We start from the raw sequence: 24,003 nt of genomic DNA on the forward strand, positions 1-24,003 counted from the left end.
ACCAGTTATCACGCACGGGACGATATAAAAACAAAACTGAAATAGGATCGTCTCAGTTTGTTCGTTATTACATGTACCGACGCCGCGAGTCCGTGCTGGGCTGCATTCGAAAATCGGCTGTTCCATGTTGGCCGCTTTGCAGTCTCAGCGTTTCCTGCGTTTGGTGGTGGTCGTTCAAAAGCCAGTAAGCCCGGCAATTCCTCTGGGCGGCGGCAATTACTTACGTGACATGCACTGAGATAGAGAGCGACGATTCCAGGCCGCGATGCAACGCGTACCGCGAGTTTCATACAGCCCATGCTCTGCTGGCGCCACCTCGCGCCGTCAATGTGAGAAGCCTTGCTTGCGGGCGCTCCCTGAACCCACTACCCCATACTTCTAGTACACTGTAGCGCGGCCGCCGAGCTGTCGCTTGTGTCGGTGACGTCAGATTCTCCGTCCAGCTGTGCTTTCCTCGCCCTTTGCCGGCGCCTTCGGCGGCGACGTCGTACGACGTACGATATCTGGTAGCGCTGCTTGCACGTTCGATCCCTGGTGAAGTGGGGTCCGCCGCACGCCTCGCACTTGGGGGTGCACGGGTGTTGCTCTTCTTCGTCTTAGGATTTAGTCTTTCCGCAACCGCAACATTTGCTTCTTCCTTCGCTGCTACACCCGGTGCGTCCTTATGTGCCCCGACCACTGCAATATCACAAGCGCCTAAAGCTAGGCCATGTCAGCGCTGTCTGCACAAGCCAGAGGGCATGCCTCCGCTGTGGCGGCAGCCATGGCATATCTTCATGCACAGTAAAAGAAATGAAGTGCTTGAATTGCAGTGGACCCCACGAGGCCAATTCCAAGGATTGACCGAAACAGAAAAAAGACATAAAAATACTGAACCAAATGACCAAGACAAATATGTCCCACAAAGAGGCAGCAGCGTCAATGAAACACCGGAGAAGACGATCGCGTCGTCGACGTGGACAAGCTGTAGGTGCAAACGAGAGCTCCCTGGCTCCAATACTGCAGGTCCAGAAAAATGTAGTTCAATCGTCAAACGCTTCAAGATTGCTTCAAGCGAGCCGCGCAAGCCCGGGATCGAATGTATGGCCACGCTTGACGCCGCGCGCACGGGCCTTAGAGTGTCAGCGCGAGCAAGGATTGGGCACCGAAAAATCCCGGTTGTACTCTGTGATCAAAACGATGCTGCGACAAATAATCGATGCCCTGCAGCAGCTATCTGTCTCGTTTAAATACGCCAGTGGCGCCAACAGCTGCAAAAATTATGCAAGTTATGTACGGTCTCCTAGTTACACTGCAGTAACACCTACCTCTGCCCGCGTAGATGACTGTGCTGTGCTGTGAAATGTGCACGTAAGCGTTGCACAGAAACAGTATGCTGCACAGCTCTCATCATCGTGTTCACCATACCTTCTTTCCTCTTCGCATCCTATTCCTGTTGTTACCCCAGATCCCTTCACCAGCGTAGAGTAGCAGGCTAGAGGCACTTCACTCAGGCCGACCTCTCCACCTTTCTGCCATTAAAAATTATCTCTTCTTCACTATCACTTTATTAACTAGGTCCTGAGAAGGGTAGGGCTTCTCAGGACCTAGTGAATAAAGTTCTTTGTCTCTCTCTCTCGTTTTTCTCTTCGCTGCTGGTGCAGGCGAGAGCTCGATGGCCCACGTGACCACACACGTAGCAAAAGTCGACTTGCCGCTTGTAAAGAAAACATGGCACTAGGGCCGTGCCACATATCACGTTGTTGGGCACGCACATGCCTTTGAAGAGAATCCACGACCACGTGCGAGTTCTTCATTCGTCTTGCTTCGAGCGCTGTGGAGTTTCTCTCGTTTACTATCATTCTCTTGAGAGCTCCCTCGTCATGTCGTCGTCGAATGATCATGCATAAATTTTTGCCAGGGAAACTAGTACCGGTTGGGCACCTTTCTCTTCCACTTACTACCACAATAAATGAAGACTTAAAACCTGTATATATGTTGTCAGCTTTTAGGTAACTCTAAAGTACGCATACTTAGTGGAATACTGAATGATAGGAAAATTATATTCAACGCCTTCTGATTTTCTTACACTTTTAAGGCGGCCCATTGTTAAACCACTCGAGTTTTTTCCGCTAGGCTAATTACTTGTAATGTCGACTGATTATGACTAATTGCGCAATTAGATTTCGATATAGTGTAACTTGCTTCCCCCACAAACTATTCAGCAGCGTGCTTTTATTCGCATCCTCTTATAGCGCATTATCATACCGTATAGACTCGTGTAAGGACGGCACTTTCTTTTTTCACAATTTTGACGAGGTGCGGCCCTTACACGGGACCGAACGTTTTGGTCAAAAAGGTACTAGCCTCACCAGTGACTGGCGCATCTTGTGCGCACCCCGAATTTCGACGCCATCTAGTAGAGGCATGCGGAAGTACGCAGAGCGCGAAAATTCGCCGATGTGCGCGCGCGCCATCAGGGCACCGAACGCGATTGCGTCTCCGTTGGGAAATTTTTTTGCCCAAATTCTGGCCTGCCAAGTTGGGGTGCGGCCGTTACACAGATGCGGCTGTTACACGAGTCTATACGGTATGTTTACAGCATTCGCTAATTTTAGCCGGAGCACCTATAGTCGTTGGCGAGTGGCTTCTTCTGGCTTGCGGCCTCGTGCAAGTGTCGGCGTCCTATCGCAGCCCAGCCCCAGCAGGTGCCGAGCGTCGCCGCACATCCACGTGGCGCGCCGCAGGTTGTCCCGGACTCTGGTTTGCTGCAGTGTCGTCGCCTCGGCCGTTGCCGTGGCCGCGCTCTCGCTGCTCGTGATCCGCCACGGCGCCATACGAGCGCCTCCATCCTTGTGCGAGACTGGGGACTGCGTCCGGCACGCCCAGTCCATTCTGGCCACCATGAACGAGTCTGCGGATCCCTGCACCGACTTTCACGCCTACGTCTGTGGCGGCCGGGATGGCGACCGGGACGCCGAGAGCACGATCGGCACCCTGGAGCGCGCATATCGTCGCGACGTCGTGGAAGCGCTCGGAAATGTTACGGTAAATGCGCGTACTGCGCCTGAAAAAGTGAACGAGATTTTTCCAGCGAAGCTGTTAACGGGCATTCGTTTCAGTGCAGCGACACCGTGCGGCGGCTTGCTCGGTATCAAATATCAAAGTAGAGGCAACGACGAAACCTGCATCGGAGTGCCGAATTTTAAGAGCAGAGCTGTTAAAGCTTTTCGTTTCCCCGCGTAGCGTTCGCAAAACCTCACCTAGCGATGACGTCACTGCGCAACGCTGCGCCTCGCTTCACCTTGCGTAGCCAATCGATAGCTAATCGATAACCGATCAATAATCAATAAATTCCGGAAAATGCTGGGGATGATTTGGTAGCGCTTAGCCTAGCTCAATTACGGGACCAATACCTTCCGATAGCCAATCGATAGCCGATCAATAGGTAATCGATAATCGATCAATAATCAATAAATTACAGGAAAGCATAACCCGTAAGGCCAGGACCAACTAGGTGCCGATGAGCTCTGCTGTTTTAGCCTTGCGCGACTAGTGCAAGCTACGCTAATTTTTTTCTTTTAAAATGTAATTGTCAATGATTATTTTAAAAATGTTATGTTGCGTAGACCTCATTGGAATACACAACTACTTTGTAGGTCATTTTTCTTTTTTTCTTTTTCTTTTTTTTTACCAGTACGTAATTGATGCTTCTCATATCGCGTTATACTCGCTCCACATTGGACGTCAGCTAGGAGTTTGTAAGGCTGTGGTGGTGAAAGCTCACGGCGTGTCCAGCCACGGCCGGGCTCGACTGGCGCGCGCGCTCGCTTCTCACGGCCTTCTCACCCGTCGGGGAAACAATGGGAGAGTTTCTCAGCACGTTTCGCCACCCGTCGGCGGTAGGGGCAGTGCGACCCTGACCCTTCTTTAGACCCTTCCTCCCCTGCTCCGCGTGCATGCGCTTGCCTTCGCGCTCGCACGATCGTTTTCCCGCGCATTTTATTCGGTGCTCTGTCAGTGTTGTTCAGTATGCAGTAATTTGTGGGCTCCTGAAGACGGTCGTACAGCCTTTAGTACGCCCAGCCACAGCCAAGACTTGGCGCCGTTCATTGCGCATCGGTATATAACTGCTGCTGTGTGATGGTGTATTGCTGTGTTCCATATTGCAAGTCCCGTTCCGGGAAAACACCCGGTGTTTCTTTTCACCAGTTTCCAAGCAATGAGTTTCTAGCCTCAGTTTCTAGCGCTTTTGGACAAGATAGTGTTTTTTAGGGGCGAAGCTCCTTAGGGTGTTGGTCTGTCCCTCCTCTGTAGTATGTAGAAGTAGTAGTAGTAGTAGTAGTAGTAGTAGTCGTAGTAGTAGTAGGTAGCCACGTCTACTTTTATGGAAAAAAAAAAATTCCGAAAGTTGTGTCCGTAGCGCGGAATCGAACCAGGGACCCCTCGCTTCCGTAGGCGCGGCGCTAACCACTACGCCACGAAGCGCACATGGACACCCGCACCACGATGACAATAAATACCCAACATTAACGAAAGACTGCGCGTTTCTAACGCGTTTGTGCTAGCGCGTTACGGCCCGTGTAAGAAGCTGGTGTAAGACGCTGTGGCCTCTCCGCCTTACCCCCGTATTCATAAACGCTCCTCGAATTGAACGTGACTTGCCACCGCCTTGGGCAGCGCGTTCGAAACGCGTTGAAGGCGGTGGCAAGTCAAGTTCAAGTCGAGGAGCGTTTATGAATACGGGGGTTATACTCTCTCAGCAGTCATGTGATGGCGTCGGCAAACGCGGTGCACGTTCCGGTATGTGTAAACGGCTGCGTAAGACGCTGTGGCCTCTCCCCCTTACTAGAGAGTACTGCACGTTTCTAACGCGTTTGTGCTAGCGTCCCCTTAAGCGGGAGATGGTGCAATTATAATGAAGGGCGCTGTTATAAAATAGGAATGACGTCACATATGGCGCGTGTCATTGGTGGAAGTCAATCGTTCGATTTAGTGCGGCGAGACTGGGCGAATTACACGGAAGATTCACGGTTTACCGATGATTCCCTCCGGAGCTTCGCCCACTCATCATCATTCACCCCGTGGATATGCAGTGTCTTTTTTTTCGATAAAGCCTCCGAACACCTGCCACGCAGGAAGAGCAATTTAGCCCTATTTACAACGCGCTCCCATCTTGAGCTGCCCTGAAGGTGTTGACGACAGCCATGCGATAAGATCCGCAAATCTAATGGCCGAGAAGTTTCTGAAAATACTCCTTGTAAATCACTCAAACCAACTGACTGACGAAAACGACAAGCCTTCAGCCACACAAGCCGCCAAGAAAACACTTTAGATTGTAATTGTGAATAAGACACATTTGTGAGCTACTGTGTCCGAAAGAGTTTTCGCCTGAAAGTATGGCAACCATTGTAATACCCTTGTCACACGGCACGTGTAATGTCATTCGCAGCGAATGAGATTAAGTGGTAATGCCATTTTTGTAACTTCTACACGGGCATAGTGAATGACATTCACAGCTAATGGCATTCGCCCATTGAATGAGTTTCCTGAACTCATTCACGCACGACTTGTGTAATCTTGACGACAGGGGCTTGGCAAAAAATTACAAAATCGATAAGTTAAAACGAAGTGTAACATATTTTCAAATAACCATCAAATTTTTAGCATTGTATTGCTAACAATATAGTGAAAATATGTAAACAAGAAGCACGATTTGTAAGGTCTCGTTATCATAGCAGCCTGCCGATAAACATTGCCATCAATTGCGAATGCCATTTCGTTTACCCGTGTAGACTGGGAACGCAAGACTATGGTGGCTAGAACCATAGCAAGACCGCAATGACATTCGGTATGAATCTCATTTACTGCAAATGACATTACATGTGCCGTGTGACAGCGGTATAGTGCATACGAGCAATAAATATTTTCATTCCTCAAAATGCATATGCGTTTGATGGCGGAGAGCTGTTCTCCCGGCGCATGCATCTCCCTGTTCCCCAGTGAATTTAAAGAACCTCGATGTATTAATACGGTTACACTGCATGCATTTATAAGAAGCCTAGACGAACCATTTACGCGTCCTCTACAATTAGGCGACTTGTTCTTGAATGCACGGTGAGGTAAGAAGCGCGCCCGACCCCATCTTCCAGCGTTGCGCGCGCTGCACAGATCGGCTGGGAACAGCTGAGCAGGGTTAAAGTCCCTATATAAGAAAAGTACCGCCATCTACTCTTTCCTCCGTCGTCTCCTCTCCTAAAGCGCGTGCTTTTTTCTTAATTTTTTTGCTTGCGGTCCTAGAAAGTCCACGTTGAAACTTTCAGGCCGGGCGCGCGCCGCCGCCGCCGCCAACTGCGGTTGCGCAGAAGACTTTCAACATGGCCCTGAGGCGCATATATATATATATATATATATATATATATATATATATATATATATATATATATATAACGAAGTCAAAGCGCTCGCTATCATCGTCCAATCGGAGATACAGGAGAGAGCGAAGCGGCGTTGGTCAAAGGATGGCGGTACTTTTCTTATATAGGTACTTTAAACAGGGTGAGGTCGCAGCGCCCCCCACCAAGCAGCGGCGATAGGCAAGAACTAGCCCCGATGCGAAGGCCGTAAGGGTAAGAAGCGAGCGAGCGCGCCAGTCGACCCCGGCCGTGGTCCAGCAATGCAGCCTGTGTCGAAGCTCGCATTGCAAGCAACCGTATGACCAGGGCGGTGGTAATGAATCATCACTAACAGCCAGCAAACAGTACCCTAATACTTCCGACGATTAGAGCGACAGAAAGTCGAGCTAGTCGGTAGGTGTTGGAAAAAGGTAGGCGTGCAGACACGGACAAAAAAAAAGAGGGAACCGTACCGGACAACACAGGTGAACGGTAAAAGAAGGCCCAACAGGTGTTATGTAAAACACGCCATGAAGTTCGCAGAATGCCGCACGGGGGCGGTATATAAGGTTCATTTCAGCTGCGGTCGCTTTTATCTAGGGCAGACAGGCCGCTGTAACAATCAGAGAATAATTGAGCATAAAAGGTAGTTAAACCGGAGGAGCACCATGCTAAATTGCTAAACACCACCTTACCTTTCCTAGCCCTGCCGAGATTGTAAGTACGCTCCAAAATTGGATGACAGCTTAGATTTCATGCGAAAGCATTGTATCAATCAATCAATCAAAGTTTATTTCACCAGAAAATTATGGATGGTCTTCGGGGCTAAAAGCTGCTCTAGGCAGCTGAGTCCCTGAAGATCCTTACATCGGCAGCATACAACGTTCACAGCACATATATGCATATAGGATCACAATTGTAACATACCTACCAACGTACAGTATACAAAGTTTACGTAAGGATCACATGAAGTTAACATACACAGTTAAAGTAGGATTCGCATCAAATGTTTAATGCAGGATAAACATAATCGCATAAGAACTTTTCACTGCAAAAAATCAAAATAAAATCCTGTTAATTTAACAGGTTTCATACAAAAAATAGCACTGATAACCGACATCGCGCAACGATGACAAAAACAAAACAAAATGCAATAAGTACAGGATAGGCAAAAAACCATGCAAACAAGACACATGCACGCCATTCCAAAGATTAATATGTGACAGCTGTTTACAACATTGATGAGAAGAACTGACATAGCTGCCGGTGTGTAGCAGTAGTTAGTTCAGGAAATTCATTTAAAATGGATGGTAAATTGAAGTGGAGTGCCTGTAAGTTGTAGGTTGTCCGGTAAGGAGGAACAGACCATGTTAAAGTATGTCGCGTACGCCTATTAGGGTCATTAGGTGTTAGGTTTGATATAGTTACAAGGAATTATTTATAAGAGTTGGAAAAGAAGGAAGGATCGCAAAATCCGAAATTTGTAAAAGTGCTGTACCCGAAAGATACCGTATTCCTGAAACACTGTTTTAGTTGAAGCCAGGTAAGAAATGTTTGCAACATGGCGAAGAATCTTTTTTTGCAAAAGCAAGATTTTATTCAAGTTCTGTTTAGTTGTAGTAGCCCAGACTAGGCTACAGTAGTTAATGTAGGATGAGAATAGTGCGTATTACACTTGGAAGTTTTACCTTCGAGGGCATGAGGCAGAAAAGCCGGCGTTGTCCGCATCGAGTAGTGCCAGAAATCAATGTGACGTCATCAGTGTCTTGTATGACGTCAGTAGTAATGCAGAAGATAGAACAACGTTAATCACATGGTAGTAATTATGGGTAATTAATGTGAATTAAGGTGGGATAAAGTGGATTAACGTTGGTAAAAATTAGAGCGAGGTGGATTACGGTGGATTAAGGTTGGTACAAATTAGAACAAGGTGAATTAAGGTATTGCATTGCGTAATGAAGGAGTACAGGAGGCATACGTGAATATCCTAGCAAATAACTACAAGGATTCCACAGCTACCTTGGTTCTCCACAAGAAAAGTAGAAAGTTACCTATCAAGAAAGGGGTCAGGCAAGGAGACACAATCTCTCCAATGTTATTCACTGCATGCTTAGAAGAAGTATTCAAGCTCTTAGACTGGGAAGGCTTTTAGGAGTGAGGATCAACGGCGAATATCTCAGCAACCTTCGGTTTGCAGATGACATTGTCCTATTCAGCAACAATGGAGACGAATTGCAACAAATGATTGAGGACCGTAATAGAGAAAGTGTAAGAAATGGGTTGAAGATGAACATGCAGAAGACAACGATAATGTACAATAGCCTGGCAAGGGAACATCAATTCAGGATCGCCAATCAGCCTCTAGAGTCTGTAAAGGGGTACGTTTATCTAGATCAATTACTCACAGGGGACCCTGATCATGAGAAAGAAATTCACAGAAGAATAAAGTTGGGTTGGAGTCCATACGGCAGGCATTGCCAAATCCTGACTGGGAGCTTACCACTGTCATTGAAAAGAAAAGTGTACAATCATTGCATTCTACCGGTGCTAACATATGGGGCAGAAATTTGGAGGTTAACAAAGAAACTCGAGAATAAGTTAAGGACCGCACAATGAGCGATGGAACTAAAAATCTTAGGACTAACGTTAAGAGACAGGAAGAGAGCGGTGTGGATCAGAGAACAAACGGAGATAGCCGATATTCTAGTTGACATTAAGCGGAAGAAATGGAGCTGGGCAGGCCATGTAATGCGTAGGATGGATAACCGGTGGACCATTAGGGTTACAGAATGGATACCAAGAAAAGGGAAGCGCAGTCGAGATCGGCAGAAAACCAGATGGGGTGATGAAGTTAGGAAATTTGCAGGCGCAAGTTGGAATACGCTAGCGCAAGACAGGGGTAATTGGAGATCGCAGGGAGAGGCCTTCGTCCTGCAGTGGACATAAAATATAGGCTGATGATGATGATGATGATGAATTAAGGTAGTGTTGTGAAGGACACGTGACAATATATGACGTCACATATCATGGACGTAACCAATTAGACAAGTCATAATGCTTTCGCGTTCAAATCACGTAAGGATACCTTAAGTGACTGTTCACATTTTTTGTTCACACGTAACGAAGAAGCGCCCCTCATGGTAGTGGAAGTGCATGCATGCATGTGCTTTCGATTATCTTACATAAAGATGAAAAGTCATGCCTAGACAGATATCTTTCGCGAAGGCACCCCGCGCGTCCCTGATTGACGGTTGGTGCTGCCTCTACTCCGGCGATTTTTCGGTGTCCACTGATCTTAATAGAATTTTGAATACATGTTCTCTTTCGCACTCTGATTATCTGTGCCCGACGATATGACTGCAAGTCATTTAGTATTTCTTAAAATGAATTTTGAAGATTGGTTGCGTGTTCCAGACTCGTACCCACGAATGTCACATTTTAATGGCCACTCTGCGTTTGTGACGTCAGAGGCTACACCGCTACCTCGCTAACTTCGTCGAGAAACGACGAAGCTGGCTCCGTTTCTACGAGACGACGACAGACAATCACGGTTTTGACAGGCGTGATAACCGGTGCTTCTCTTCATTTTGCCGCAGCACAATGCGTTGAGCTTGGGGCACGTCAGCTGCCTCGCGCGGCGACGGGTCAAAAGCAAACGATGATCGTCCAGCGCTCCTATCGTCGCTGAAATCGTTGCTGAAATCGCCGCTGTCTACTTCGAAAGAGCTGGAGAAGCTCCATGTGTCGTCAGACGACATTGTCAGCTTCGCCTTTTTGGCGTTAGCACCACGTGCACTGCATGTTTAGCACGCGGACTGCGTGTTTACATTACGACAGTGTATGATCTGACGTCATCGACTCATCGTGACGCCTCACGAAGCAGCTACACGTTTCGGTTTCGGTACTTGGTTTATTCGTTATTGACAATTATTAATGAGTGTCTAAGCAGACTGATCCACCTACCGGTGACAGGACTGACAATGCCAATTGAAAATGACAATATCATAATATGGTGAAAAGAACGCCGAAGTTGCCCTTTCAGTTTGACGGGTGGCGCTGAAATTCGTGAGCATGCGCGTGTAAGTTTCGTGTCTATGTTTTTTCTCCGCCACTGTCCGACCGTTCTGTTGATAGTCGGCATTTGTGTTGTTTGTTTTCCCCTACTTATGTCCGTGTCTGAACGCCTACCTTCTTCTAACATGACTTACGGCAAAGTGTGCGAGAACTGTCACATGCAGCTTCGCTGTCTTTGATGGGTCAGTTTCTCAGAATGGCATGCATGTGCTAAGGTCTTTTCAGCTAAAGCAAATAGCTTATTTGGCTTCCTAACCCGTTTTACGGTGATCGGACCTTCAACGCCGATACGAAGGCGCCGATTCAAAGAGCACTACTTCCTCTTGTGCAACCTATTTGAGTGGCACCGCTGAACGCCTACTATTACAGCTATTCGAACAGCACGTACTGCGCGAGAATCATAGGAGCGCCTGAAGGCTCAGATACTGCGGCGGAGCTTTTCAGGAAGGACAGCCACCTTCTTCCCTTGTGACGGCTTTGGGAGAGGAATCGCCTTCCACGCCGACGGTGGCGCCGCTACCTGAATATCTTGAGTGCAACATAAGCACGCCGCGCATCATTCTTTACGAGGAAGCTTTAGCTCTGGACCAACTCCGATGCCGCCTCTTCAAATACATGTAAAACGCAGAAACCCTTTTCTAATATAACCACGGGGGTCCGACTTTAATTAGATTTGTTGAATTTGAGAGAGAAAATTAAATTCCAGTGCCTGTTGGAAGTGGAATTCTTATTCAGGACCCGAATTTTCTTAATTGAACTTTCAAAAATTGGTAAGTTTGAAAAGAAAAATGGAAGCACGAAGTTTACGAATTTGTAGCTCACAGGTTGTACAAGTTTTAACACCGAGTTGATGAATTTCTTACATTGTCGCGGTTCAACGCGAACAAGAGACGACAACACCTTGAACAAGACGGCAGAACAGCCTGTTGAAAAACCACTAGAGCAAAAGACACTGTACATATTTCGAAATCCACAAGCAAGAAAAAAAAACATCTATTCCGCACTATTTCATGTACTATCAAACAATTATAATTACCTTTAAAATGTTATAATAAACATTCGTTTTATTTTTAATTCTAAATTTATGTTTAATATGATCTCCCCTCTAACAAATCGCCCTGTAACTGCTTGGTCCTTGCCCAGTGCCCTGTAGTGAACACAATTACTTTGAGAAGATGCAGGCAAGTAAAACAAACAAAGAAATATGATCTCCCCTCTAACAAATCGCCCTGTAACTGCTTGGTACTTGTCCAGTTCCCTGTAGTGAGTGAACACAATTACTTTGAGAAGATGCAGGCAAGTAAAACAAACAAAGAAATATGATCTCCCCTCTAACAGATCGCCCTATAACTGATTGGTCCTTGTCCAGTTCCCTGTAGTGAGTGAACACAATTACTTTGAGAAGATGCAGGCAAGTAAAACAAGCAAAGAAATATGATCTCCCCTCTAACAAATCGCCCTGTAACTGCTTGGTCCTTGTCCAGTTCCCTGTAGTGAGTGAACACAATTACTTTGAGAAGATGCAGGCAAGTAAAACAAGCAAAAAAATATGATCTCCCCTCTAACAAATCGCCCTATAACTGATTGGTCTTTGTCCAGTTCCCTGTAATGAGTGAACACATTTATTTAAAGAAGATGCAGGCAAGTAAAACAAACAAAGAAATAAGATGCTGGTATTCATTGGGGAGGGAATGCTGCTGTCGCAGTGAATGAGTTCAGAGCCGAACAAATCACTGAAATCTTATTTCGTTATCATTACCAAATAGTTCTTGCAGCAAGGAAAAGCTCAAATATTCACTAGATGTACAGCGAGCAAAACAAGCTGAAATATTGCAGACGCACATTCCAACTTTTGCACGAAATAATAGAGGAGGCAATGATGGTGTTACAAAATGATTTACGTATATCACAATTTGATCATGCTATTACAGCTAAAAGCATTTTCTCCTTTTTCATTTGAAGTTAAAGAGACCAAGTTTTCCTAACATCACACAGAGTTCACACGCGCATTAGCGTGACACGACACTGACACTGCCTAGCTCATGACGAAGCACTTCCTTTTAAGACCCGCAAGGAAGATTGCGAATTCGGTTAAGATAAAAGCCATCGATGTGGCCAAGAGATCGATGTGATCGACAATCGATTTTTCAAAAGTTTGTTTACTAGGGTAATTAGGAGACAATCTTTCCAACTGTCACTACCGTCACTACAGCTTCGCACAGAATACCTAGGATCTATGGAGAACTTCCGTGTGCGTTCGAAACAGCACTCTGCAAGTTGTCTTGAAAGCCTTCTACTACTTCAAGTAACCCAGCTAACGTGGCACAGTTGTCACATCAACCACAGGAGTTGTTTTCATTAAAATGGCTAACCTAGTCTATACCACTGTGCTTAAAACACTTACCTCTATTTCAATCGATATTTCTGGCGTATAAAATTTCAAAATTGTGCACTGCGATAGCAGCCCTTCATATCAGTCCTCTTTCATTGCAGGCTTTCCTGACAGCGCGCGAGATCCCCACAGCGGCCATTAAAGCATTCACCGCCGTTGCCGACTGCTTGAGCGGGAGAGATGAAGCGACCACGCAAAACTTCACGGAGTTCATGAGGGCTCGCGGAGTTCCCTGGCCACATCAACCAAATGCCTCCGTAATTGAACGCGGCGCACTGGGTGTACTCGGCGTGCTTCTAGACTTAGCTATCAATTGGGGTGTGGGCCTCTGGTTCGAAGTTACCTTGTCACAAGAGATATCTCCTTACAGCGTTCCTCTAGTTATCATACGAGAATCTGGACAGCTGCCCCTGCAGCGCATGGAGCAACTCGCGGGTCTCGACGAGTTCGCATATCAAGCTCTGATTCAAAACATGTCCCTTCAGCTGTCCGAAAGAGAGGTCACTCTACACGACGCTGCAGTGGCCGAACTACGTGCGGACGAAAACTCCTTCAAAAGGATACTCGCTGACGGCAAGGGCGAGGACGCCGGCGAAAGGTTCGACACCATGATGCGTGTCGGTGACCTCGCGACTGTGTTTGGCGGAGCCGTTTCGCCACTGGAGCTGACGGCACTGCTGGTCAAGCACTTTAGTGACACTGTTTCGAACTTCTCTGCCGATACCAGAGTGCTCGTCCTGAACAGGAAGCAGTTCGGCCAGATCGGCAGCCTGGTGGGTTCGCTGCCTCCCCGTCGTCTTCTGAACGTCATCGGGTGGACTTTCGCGTACAGTTACGCGTGGATCGCGAACGTCGACGTCCTCTCTGCGCCTCCGCATGACGAGCTCTACGTTTACGCGCGCTGCTTCGTTGCCGCCCAGGAGTCCTTCGGCATCGTGCAGGCGGCCCCAATCTTCCGAGCAGCGTTAAACGCCCAGGAGAGGCAGCGAGTCGTGGAGATATTGGAATGCACTTCGACGACGCTTGCTTCCATAATCAAGAAATCGCCGAGGCCAGCAGAGTCGACGAAGAAGGAAGCGATAGCGAAGGTCGGTTCGCTTTCATCGCGCTGGTTGTGGCCGCCTGTGCGCTACCTCTATGGTCCGTCACTGGACTTGTTGTACTCCAGCTTTCCCGATGGTGGGAACACTTTCTTCGAAACTTGGATGCTTTCGAAAGTGGCCCTTAGGGCGGCGTTCAACAGTTCGTACTACGGAAGTATCATGACCTCCAGGTAAGACGTGCACGTTTGCGTGTTTCTTTTATCTTTTTTTCTTATCTTTATAATTATGAACTTCATCAATACTTCTTTTTGGGCGAGTTGGTACATCTTGAAAGTTTGGGTGACATCGCAAACAGACAAACAGCGCCTGTGTGTCCGTGTCTCCCTTCTTGTGGTCGTCTGTTCGCGCTGTCACCCAAACTTTATTATTATGAGAGGTGGGCTTTTGCATACCTAGCCCTCAAAGTTTGAAGTATCGTATAAAAAAACACGCAACTAGCACAAAAGAAAAATAATGGTGACTCAGTGAGCTTCGATCATTTCTTTTCTCTCTCTCTCTCTCTCTCTCTCTCTCTCTCTTTGACCACTGAAGATAAGGAATAAGCGTCGTAGCTACACAGCGAAGGTCAGCTCGCTGGGGATCCTTTGCTTAAAGCAGAAATCCGTGCGTAAAGATGATTCATGCGCTGATGATTGTTGGAGCAATGCGCGACTAAACTAAAAAAAAACAAATACAGAGACCATCAAACGGTCGCACGCTAACAAACGGCTTTTTCCGAATGCGCCACCTTTCGTACGTATTTCTGCCTTGGTCATCCCACGGGTTGGTCATAACCGTCAACCTTTACCAACTAGCCCACCTGTCAGTTGTACTTTATCGCAATGAACGCAGCATTGAACGAATGGTATCACGTGCTAAGCATTCCACGGAATCTTTGCTTCTTCAGATCCAGGCTAGGGTGTTTCATTGCGACTGAACGGGAGACGAACATCTCTTAACACAATACAAACAGGAAAGAGTCAAGAGATGCGAATCCACTGGGAGTGCGATGAAATTACTTGTACAGTTGTGATTAATCGCTGCAAGTCTATATGCACTAAAATGAAGCGTTAAAATCTGTCTTTGATCAAGCAAGCCGGCTGAGTGCATATGTGTGGGTTGCAAGGCCATATTGGTTACTCAAGATAGGGCACTGCTTCGACTATACTGTCCACGTGACCTTGTCATTACCCACTGTGCACACAGTGAGCTGTGCCGTTCGTGCTTGCGGCGGAATGAACGCTGAGCATGGCACGAAGAGAAATGTTTAAACTTCTGACATCGTAACAGTCGGAGAAACTTCACAAGAGTGTCGCTGCTGGATTCGCTTTATTCCCAAAAATTGGCTGGCAGTTCACGTGAACGAGAAACTTTGATGCCGCCACAACAATATGATGTGCAAGAACACCGAGCCGCTGCCCGAAAGGGAAGTCATGCCCAATTGAAACGAAATAAAATTCTCGACATTAGGCACCATTCTCTGCGGACGATAAGAAGTCACTAAAATAGCCCAGACCTTTCTTCCGCGCATGAATATTATCGTGTGGGGAGCAAACCGACAGCTGCTTCCATTATGCCAATATGTTAAAAAAATTATGGGGTTGGGGTTTTACGTGCCAAAACCACGATCTGATTATGAGGCACGCCGTAGTGGGAGACTCCGGAAAATTTCAACCACCTGGGGTTCTTTAACGTGTGCCTAAATCTAAGTGCACGTGTGTTTTGGCATTTCGCCCCCATCGAATTGCGGCGGCCGTGGCCGTGATTCGATCTCGCGACCTCGTGGTTAGCAGCGCCAATATGTTGCGAGATGTCTATGACCAGAATGTTTTCAACGTCCGACTTCGTTTTATTTCCACGCTCTAAAGAATTATGCTTTTTGTGGGCGAAAAAAAAATAGAATTTGCTCAGAAATAGTGTTTCCACGCAAAATGTTTTACGTTGGTGGTTCGGGTAGATGTTCAAACGTTCCCACCGTCAGAAAATTTCCCTGACAGCCTTAAAAATGGCGCTAAATGTTTGGTGAACAGTAAAGTTTCAGTATCATGCTTGTCAGTCACAGGCAGCCCTCAGATTGCGGATATAGATAAATCACTTCCACGGCTAAGCGTTTAACGTAACCCAACTAAAAGATTTTACATGTATGTGTATAATGCCGACTGCTAATAAACATGCCGCCAAATCTCAGCTAAAGCTGTCTACTATGAGCCAGCGTTGCAAAGAGGCGTTCTGCGGCTATTACTGCAGTACTGCTTGGCAATGCAGCAGAGGAGCCGCCTGCACAGGCCCTTTTATTGTTCTCAAACTCGTCATCAACCCAAGTTCGCACAAGTACGACGGGCTATTTATTTTCTTGCTTCATTACACTAATAAGAACGTGACACTTGATCTGTACAAACTTTTGATCTTTTCGTTATTTTTTATAAAACATTCTATGGCCTAGATACCTTTACCAGGATCAGTCACTAGAGAGTGGCTTCTCCTTTAATGCAACAAAAAGCTTGATATTCATTCAGGTAATGCATAAGAAATATGTATGTACGTTTCACATGTATTCTAATATGAAATACAGAGCTGAGACCACATAAACGACAAGAACCTAGTGGCAGCAGTTTTCAGTGTCGGTGCTTTCTGCGCAGACACCATCGTTTTTACTGACGTATTTCCGTCACGGAAATACGTCACACGAACATAATACAAAGAAAGAAACCAGAAGAAAAAGTTCCACAAACATGCAAAATTTGGAAATCGAACCCACGACCTCTCGGTCCGCGACGATAGATCGCCGAGCGTTTAACCCATTGCGCCACAAACACATTTGCAGAGAGCTACACAGACGCGCCTTATATATCTAACACTCCTCCGTGTACCCGCGCTCTTGCTCGGGGCGGTGCCGCCGCCTACGAGCAGAAAAGAGAAGTACTGCATTATGACACTAACGCGCACCGACAGTGAACGCTTCGGTGGTCTCAGCACTACGACGCCTCGATGCCAGCATTCGAAGGGACGCTGGCATCAAGAAGCACTACCAACGCGTTCTCGCAGAAGCACTACTATAGGTGGCGTTCACCGTACTCAGCACAGCGGAGCGTGGCCTCCGCAATTAGCTCTGAAAATGTTTCTGAAGTTGATCGCGGAGGCTGCAATTACGACGCGCTGTACGCGCTGATTTGACTCGGTGACGATTCAGTTACGTGCTTTGTCTTGCGCGTTGTATTAGTGTGTCAGTTACGTGCTTCGTCTTTCGCGTTGTGCTAGCGTGTGCAGCTTCCATATGCACGACGGTTGCTCATGGTCATCGACGTTGGTAGTTTTTTTTTTCTGTGCGCACTATTGCTTGAAGTGTGGATCCAAATCAGATGCAAACGCAAAAACGAAGACATGGATTCCGCATTTCCCGCACTTCTCGCATAACTTGCTGCTGCTTTAGAGGGGCCATGACACGGTCGTCCGATTACTCTCAGTTTATCATTGTAACTGAGAGTAGACGGCCTAGTATAGTTATACACACAAAAATTTAGGCTCTCAGCGCACATTTAACTAACAATTTCAGTTTGAAATCGCTGCCTCTAAGCCACTCCCACCGACGACCGCCCTTTTGTCATGGACTGCATTACGTCAGTAAATGCGAGGCCACCACTCTGTCGTCTGTTCCGAAACAGTTAGAGACCACATTGGACGTTTTGCTCCGCGCGCTCTAGATAACGGCGCTCTAGATCTGCCGGCATTCCTCACTCGCACGATAAAAAGCAGCAGCAGGCCGCCAAGACGCACATACAAAAACATGACGCATATATAGCTACCATATGACGTATGTCGAGCTTCTGCAATCGATTCCGGTGCTTTCAGTACACAAAATCATGGTCTTTGAGATCGGCTTCCGTTACTTCAAGGAAGACGTTTCCGGAGGGAATTCATTTCGTCACCAGTCAGTGTTACCAGACTGATGTACGGTTCAAATGCGATTTAAAAAAACGTAAATACAAATTTTCTACCTGACCGAACGAGCTCAAATTTTGCCAGCTTACTGTGGGGCGCGTACGGTTTAACATACAATGCATATTTCAAGCTCAAAAATTTACTAACATTGCGCCTTTATTGTGAACACTTACCTTCATATCGGCATAAGTTTTACTACTCTAATGCTTATTATATGCTCGTATAGTCACAAAGTTTTTTTAACATGAAGACATTTTAGGCATGCTCCGTGATAATTACAAGATCAGCTTGTGATTATCACAAAGCATGGTCTCAAGAGATTGAGTTCGTCAGGCCGAGTTTATTTGCATCATGTGGCATCAAGCTGTGAGCTCACCGTGAGGCGTTGGACTTGTGCCAATCGTTTGGCGTGATGGCGCGGCAGAGGCTGCTAAACGTTTATCTTTGAACTCGTAACAAAAGGACGATGTCAGCCTTACATAACACACCATATGTGCTTGAACAGGTACCGGTGGCGATCGGGCGGCGTGCTCTACCTGTACGCGCTGAACGAGCTTTGTCTGAGCCTTTCGGCGGTGTTTCCACCATCTTACCTGCAAGGAGGCTCCACAGCCATGAGCTACGCGGGCCTTGGGTTTCAGCTTGCCAGGCAGATCGTGCGCTCCGTGGACCTGCGTGGCCGTGCGCTGGACAGGACAGGTCACAGCAAGTGCTGGTGGAAATTGAGCAAGCGCGGAGAGCGGCCGTGCAGGTTTGTTCATAACGTATCACCATTCACGTGACACAAACGTTGGCTTACAGGAATCTATGGCAACTTCCAGGAAAGTTCATCGGCCTGTCGCTGTGGGGCGCACTTGCATGACAGCAGCCAGTGAGGCGCTCGTTGGCGCTCACATGCAGCGAGCCATAGAGTTTTCTACTATAGAATTCTTGGAGTGAATTGTGGAGTTGCAGTGGGTCGGCCGCCTTGGAAATGATGGGTAGTACACAATTCTTACTGCGGTTTGGCATGGCTTCTTTTATTGTTCTTTTTGTGTGTGTGTGTGGATCTGCTGAATTGCGTGCTTGTCACACGTTTCTTTGCACCAGTGGATCGTTTTACGTCCAGAACAACTTCATCCTGTTCAGTGATCACGGCTACATAAACAATCCTATGTATGAAGAAGTGGATGACACTTTGCCTACAGTAGCCTAAAGTGGATTGGCTGGTGGAGTGGGGGGGGGGGGGGGGGGGGGCTCACCATGGCTGACTGTATGGGGATACTTGAAAGATTTTGGTTTATTTATAACGTTCTGGAATGCACTCGGAGGAGTACGGCTGTATAAATTAGAGGGTAATTGTGAGGCAGGCGCGTAGCCAGGGGGGGGGGGGGGCGCTCATGGGGCGTCAGCCCTCCCCCCCCCCCCCCCCGAAAGTTTTTCGTGCTGGCATGCACCGCCAACCAAAACTACCACCGACGCCGGCAATCATTCTGGATTTTGTCTACAATGTCTTTTTCACGCTCGAAAAGACATTTCGACACGAACATTGCGAACTCGGGCTGGATTTCGTGACAACGCCCTTGTACCTGGAGTCACGTAACGCAAGGAGCCCCATCCGAGCACAAACTTTCAACGGCTTTTCGATAGCGAGCGGGCGCGTTGCGGCATCTCGCAACGGCCGCGGAATCTACGGAGCGCATGGATTTCAGTTACGAAACTTTATGGGTATAAAGTTCTCATAAACTTTTGACGCGAAAGGTGCGCAGACATTTCCAAAGGCATGCTTTAAAAGATTTTCAATTCTAGAACTTTATGGGGTTAATGATCTTATAAACTTAGGCCAACATGCGCGCACTGGAGCCCTCCCGTCCAAGCCGTTCCAGAAATGGAAGCACGCGCTTGCAATCTTCCACACGCACGAAAATACTAAATATCACCGGGACTGTCAGCTAGCAGCTCATACTTTTCTCCAAACATTTTCAGGAAGCGTGCCCAATGTGATTGATCAGCTAGACCAGGGCAGGCAAAGTAAAATATGAGAAAACAGAAGAAAGTAAACGGCTTATTATTGAGAATTTTTTTTTTTTTGCGGGCGACAAGGTCTGGCTCTCCTTGGCCACAGGTACAGGGCCCCTATGGATTTAAGCAATGCCCCTGCTGAAAATACAGGCATTTTCAGAGTGCTTCTTCGCATGCGAGCTGATTGTGGAGATACATATCTGAAGAACCATTTGGAAAGTTGCCCCAGTAATGCCTCGTATTTAACAGTGTTGCCAGGTCCAACGAGGCAGCGTAGCCAAAAGCTAGAGAGGTTGTAGCCAAACCGAAAGAAAGTGCAAAATATTTCGTAGCCAATATAGCCATTTTTATTTCCAATTTTATTTCTGTGTACATTTTCACATTCGACTACGGCAATCTTTTTTTGCACAAGCCGTCGTAACAAAATGTCCGTGCCGCCTCGCCGACGCATGACGGTCGACCCTTTACATCAACAACAGCGACATCATGCTTTAGAATAGGGGCCCCTAAAGTTTGGGGCCCCAAAGAGCTTTGCGGGTGTTAGCGTTGGGGCATGCAGGTGTGAAGAGTTTTTAGAATAGGTACAGTAGAATAGGCGTTCTGCGTTTGCGATAGCGTGTTGCGTTTGCAGCGTCACTATACGGCGTCAGAGAAAAGCAGTTATAAATATCAAAATAAAATATACCATTTTATGATAAGAAAAGTAATTTAGACTTTCGTGTTTTCGCCTTTAATTACAAGTTAGAACTTATTCTATTAGCAGCATGCAACTTGTTGCGCTTAGTTTTGCGGAACCAACTTTACGCACCTTCACCAAGCCAAGTCAATCAGGTGATAGACCTACGAGCCATGAAATCGACAAGTTGAATTCGAAATCAGTGGCGTATAATGAATCCATTTTCATAAGACATGTTAGTTGAGAGAAATCGATAACCGCAATCACTTCTTCTAGCGTACGAACTTCACGCATTACCACGAATCGAGCCCAGCTTTGTGCTAGGTCAGAGCCGTCGCTTCGATGGGCGCCGCCACGTTTGTTGACGAAAGCTTTTGGGGCAGCTTTTGGGGCTCTCACTAAATCGATGAAATAATGTGTCCGATGCTAAACCCAAACACAGTTTCCGTCTTGCGCATGCGCAGTAACTTCGACGCTATTTCTTTGGGGTCTCAATACGTTTGAGGCCGCTATTCTAAAGCTCTAATAATTGCTGGGGTTTTACGTGCCAAAACCACGATATGATTGGGAGGCATGACGCCGTGGGGGGCTCTGGATTAATTTTGGCCACCTCGGCTTCTTTAACGTACACTTAAGTACACGAGTGTTCCTGCATTTCGCCGTGATCGAAATGCGGCCGCCGTGCCGGGAATCAAACCCGCGTCCTCGAGCCAGCAGCACGACACATCACAAGCTAAGCTAACACGGTGGGTGAAGTTCATGTGACGTGGTGCACTGATGTCTTCGTGGCAAACATGTTTTGATATTAGCAGAATGAGCATCTGCATCCGTGACGTTACGGGCAAACCAGCTAGAAGTAAAAGCACCAGAACCCACCTTTGGCACGGGGTCTTGCTCCCATTCTTTTTTATACGTTCTCGCATACTTGGTCCACTTCCCCATTTTTGGATTCTACTCTTTGAGAAGGATCCGATCTTACGTCCAACCTATCGAAATGAATCTCTAATCTAAGCACGAAGAAAAATTCATCTAGCAGGAGAAGGAAAATGGCAGTAAAGCTTCACGCGAGATATGTGGAGTAGGTCGAAAGCTGTGCCCGGTGCGATACTTCACCCAGAATTAAGACATGGCCATGAACGCACTGGAGCGTGTCATCCACCCGTGCTTCCCTTCTTTCATGTCGGCGCCACGATCGCCCGACGGCCCCGACCCTATGTTACTGCTCTCCCTTCCTGAACATAGCCATGTTAGTACAGTGTACTGTGAAAGACCCACTACTCCCAGGTTCATCCCGATGCCCTGCGATGGGGTGCATAACGTTCAAGCAGGGTGTAAGTTTAAGTGCATCAAAGATGCAAGCCACCAGCTCAGACAACGGCGCAAAGAGGAAAGGAAAGGCGGGGGGTCATTTCGCCCACGCACAATCGCACTGCCACGCGGCCGGCTCATCCAGATAAAACACAGCCTTCGAGATTTGCTTCTACCCAATCAGAGCCACCTCTGGAGCGTTGATTAGGGCGCCACTTATAGCCCAAACACAGGCCAAGTCGCAGATTTTCAGTAGCCCAAATATAGCCACATAGCCAACTTGTCCAAGTCGACGCCAAAAATTTTTTCCCGTAGCCCAATTTGGCTATATATAGCCCAACCTGGCAACACTGGTATTTAAGCCCTAGACGCACAAAACCAAATTATAGAAATTTGTGATGACATTATCAAAGAAAGCCTAGATTCAAAAGCAGGCTGTTTCTCCATACTTCCTGACGAAACGACGGACATCGCTGGAATCGAACAGCCTACTGTTTCTGCAAGGTACCTAAACAAGTATGACAACGACATCAAGGGAGTGTTTTAGGTTTTAGCACTGGAATAGATGCCCATCTCTCATTGCGACAGCAGGTTCTATGTAAATGTGTAAATACTGCTGCAGCTTCTAGTCACCCTTCCAGTGACCACTGCCAGCGCAGAGAGAATATTTCTTTAGCAAGAGTTTACTAAAAAACTACTTGCGCTCTACAGTGTCTGTGGAACGGCATGGTTGGGCTGGCGCTTCTATACACCCACAGAGACGTCGGCATCAACGTGTCCGAAGTCATTGACCGCTTCGCTCAACTTTCCCGCTGAAAGAAGTTTGTCCTTTACATAGCGAAGCAGCAAAAATCAATGCAAGTAAAAAGCACTGTTCTTTCAGGTTCATAAGTTCTTAAATATGAAAACGTATGACCGTTCATTAGCTTTTAAAACCGCAGAAATTTTCGCCGTTTATTCTAGCAGTTAGCATCATGATCACAATTATCACGCGAATACAAAAATTACGAGAATACCAATAACCAATTTTGACCGACCTTGCTCATTGAAAGCCCGGCCCACGCGGCGTTCGCCAAAAACACACTCGGATATTGGGTAGTTCAACTTACCGCATCATCTGTGGCCTTCGTTTGTCCTTTTCTTTCATTTTCAGTTACCTGCTTTTATTTCTTTTCTGAAACGAAGGAATACCCTCCTTTAATTTTGGGTGCAGAATAATTGTTGGCGTTGTGCAGGCAGTTAAATTACAGATTTTTGTACTGATTTATGCATTATTCCTCTATTATTCTACCCACATGGCGCTGTCGCGACCGCTGTCGCGGCCCAAGTACATAACACGATTTCTGCGATCATAGTTATGTTCTTGCCTAGATCATCTGTATTTCTGTGCGCAAAGTTACTATCTGTGACTGAGCAACATGTTTATTTGTCTTATTTGACGCATTATATACACTGACGTTTGCTTAAATACGTATATTTATTGGTGGAGACTCATACGTATTTTTAAATATCTTATTGCGAGGTTTTGTGTATACAAGCAGTGAACTTTGTTTCCAGCGACTCTTTTTTTTTTGCCCTTTAGCGAGTTGTATCTTCGCATTTGTATATTCTATTCTATCTTCGCATTTCTAATATATATTTTGCAGAACTCCCACTTTTTATTTGTACTCACTGCTGCGAGTATTAGACAGTTTTAGTATTGCGGAAATGGCACCACGCTAAACGCAATAAAATAGCGGGGTCAGACTGCGCATGCTCAGAACGCTATTTCAGTTTTGCGGATAGCGTGCGTCCGCTATTTCAGAAATATAGCGGAGACGCTAAACGCTCGCTAAGTTTTTAGCGTTGCAAACATGGTGGCACTCTCGGCTCGAACGCTTGACATGCAGGCTCGTTTCAAGGCTTGGCGTGGATCAACACGGCTAGTTTGGTTGTCGAGCTGCTCAGTTTGCTGCTTTGACTACTCGCAGCTAGATGGTTTTGCGCTTAGCGGCGCATCGTTGTCTTACGCTATACTAAAACTCTATCGAACAGCGTTCCGCAAAGATTTAGCGTGCGTAACACGCTAACGCTAACGCAAGCATTTTCCGCAATACTAAAAGTCTCTATTATCTCGGTGTAATTAAAATACACGACGAGTTATAGCTGCTCCTGCGC

General features: G+C 46.9%; 1 protein-coding gene across 1 annotated transcript in view; it reads left to right on the forward strand.

Moving 5' to 3' along the window:
- LOC119440214 (neprilysin-1-like) overlaps positions 1-24,003 on the forward strand; it is a 75,304-nt gene that overhangs the window by 21,148 nt on the left and 30,153 nt on the right. The window contains exons 2-4 of the mRNA XM_049662814.1: positions 2,674-3,027; positions 12,942-14,113; positions 18,367-18,612. Of these exons, the coding sequence (XP_049518771.1) occupies positions 2,674-3,027; positions 12,942-14,113; positions 18,367-18,612 (1,772 nt within the window). The remainder of the gene's footprint in view (positions 1-2,673; positions 3,028-12,941; positions 14,114-18,366; positions 18,613-24,003) is intronic.

Source organism: Dermacentor silvarum, chromosome 2, assembly GCF_013339745.2.
Source record: "Dermacentor silvarum isolate Dsil-2018 chromosome 2, BIME_Dsil_1.4, whole genome shotgun sequence".
In the NCBI taxonomy this organism is placed as follows: Eukaryota; Metazoa; Arthropoda; class Arachnida; order Ixodida; family Ixodidae; genus Dermacentor; species Dermacentor silvarum.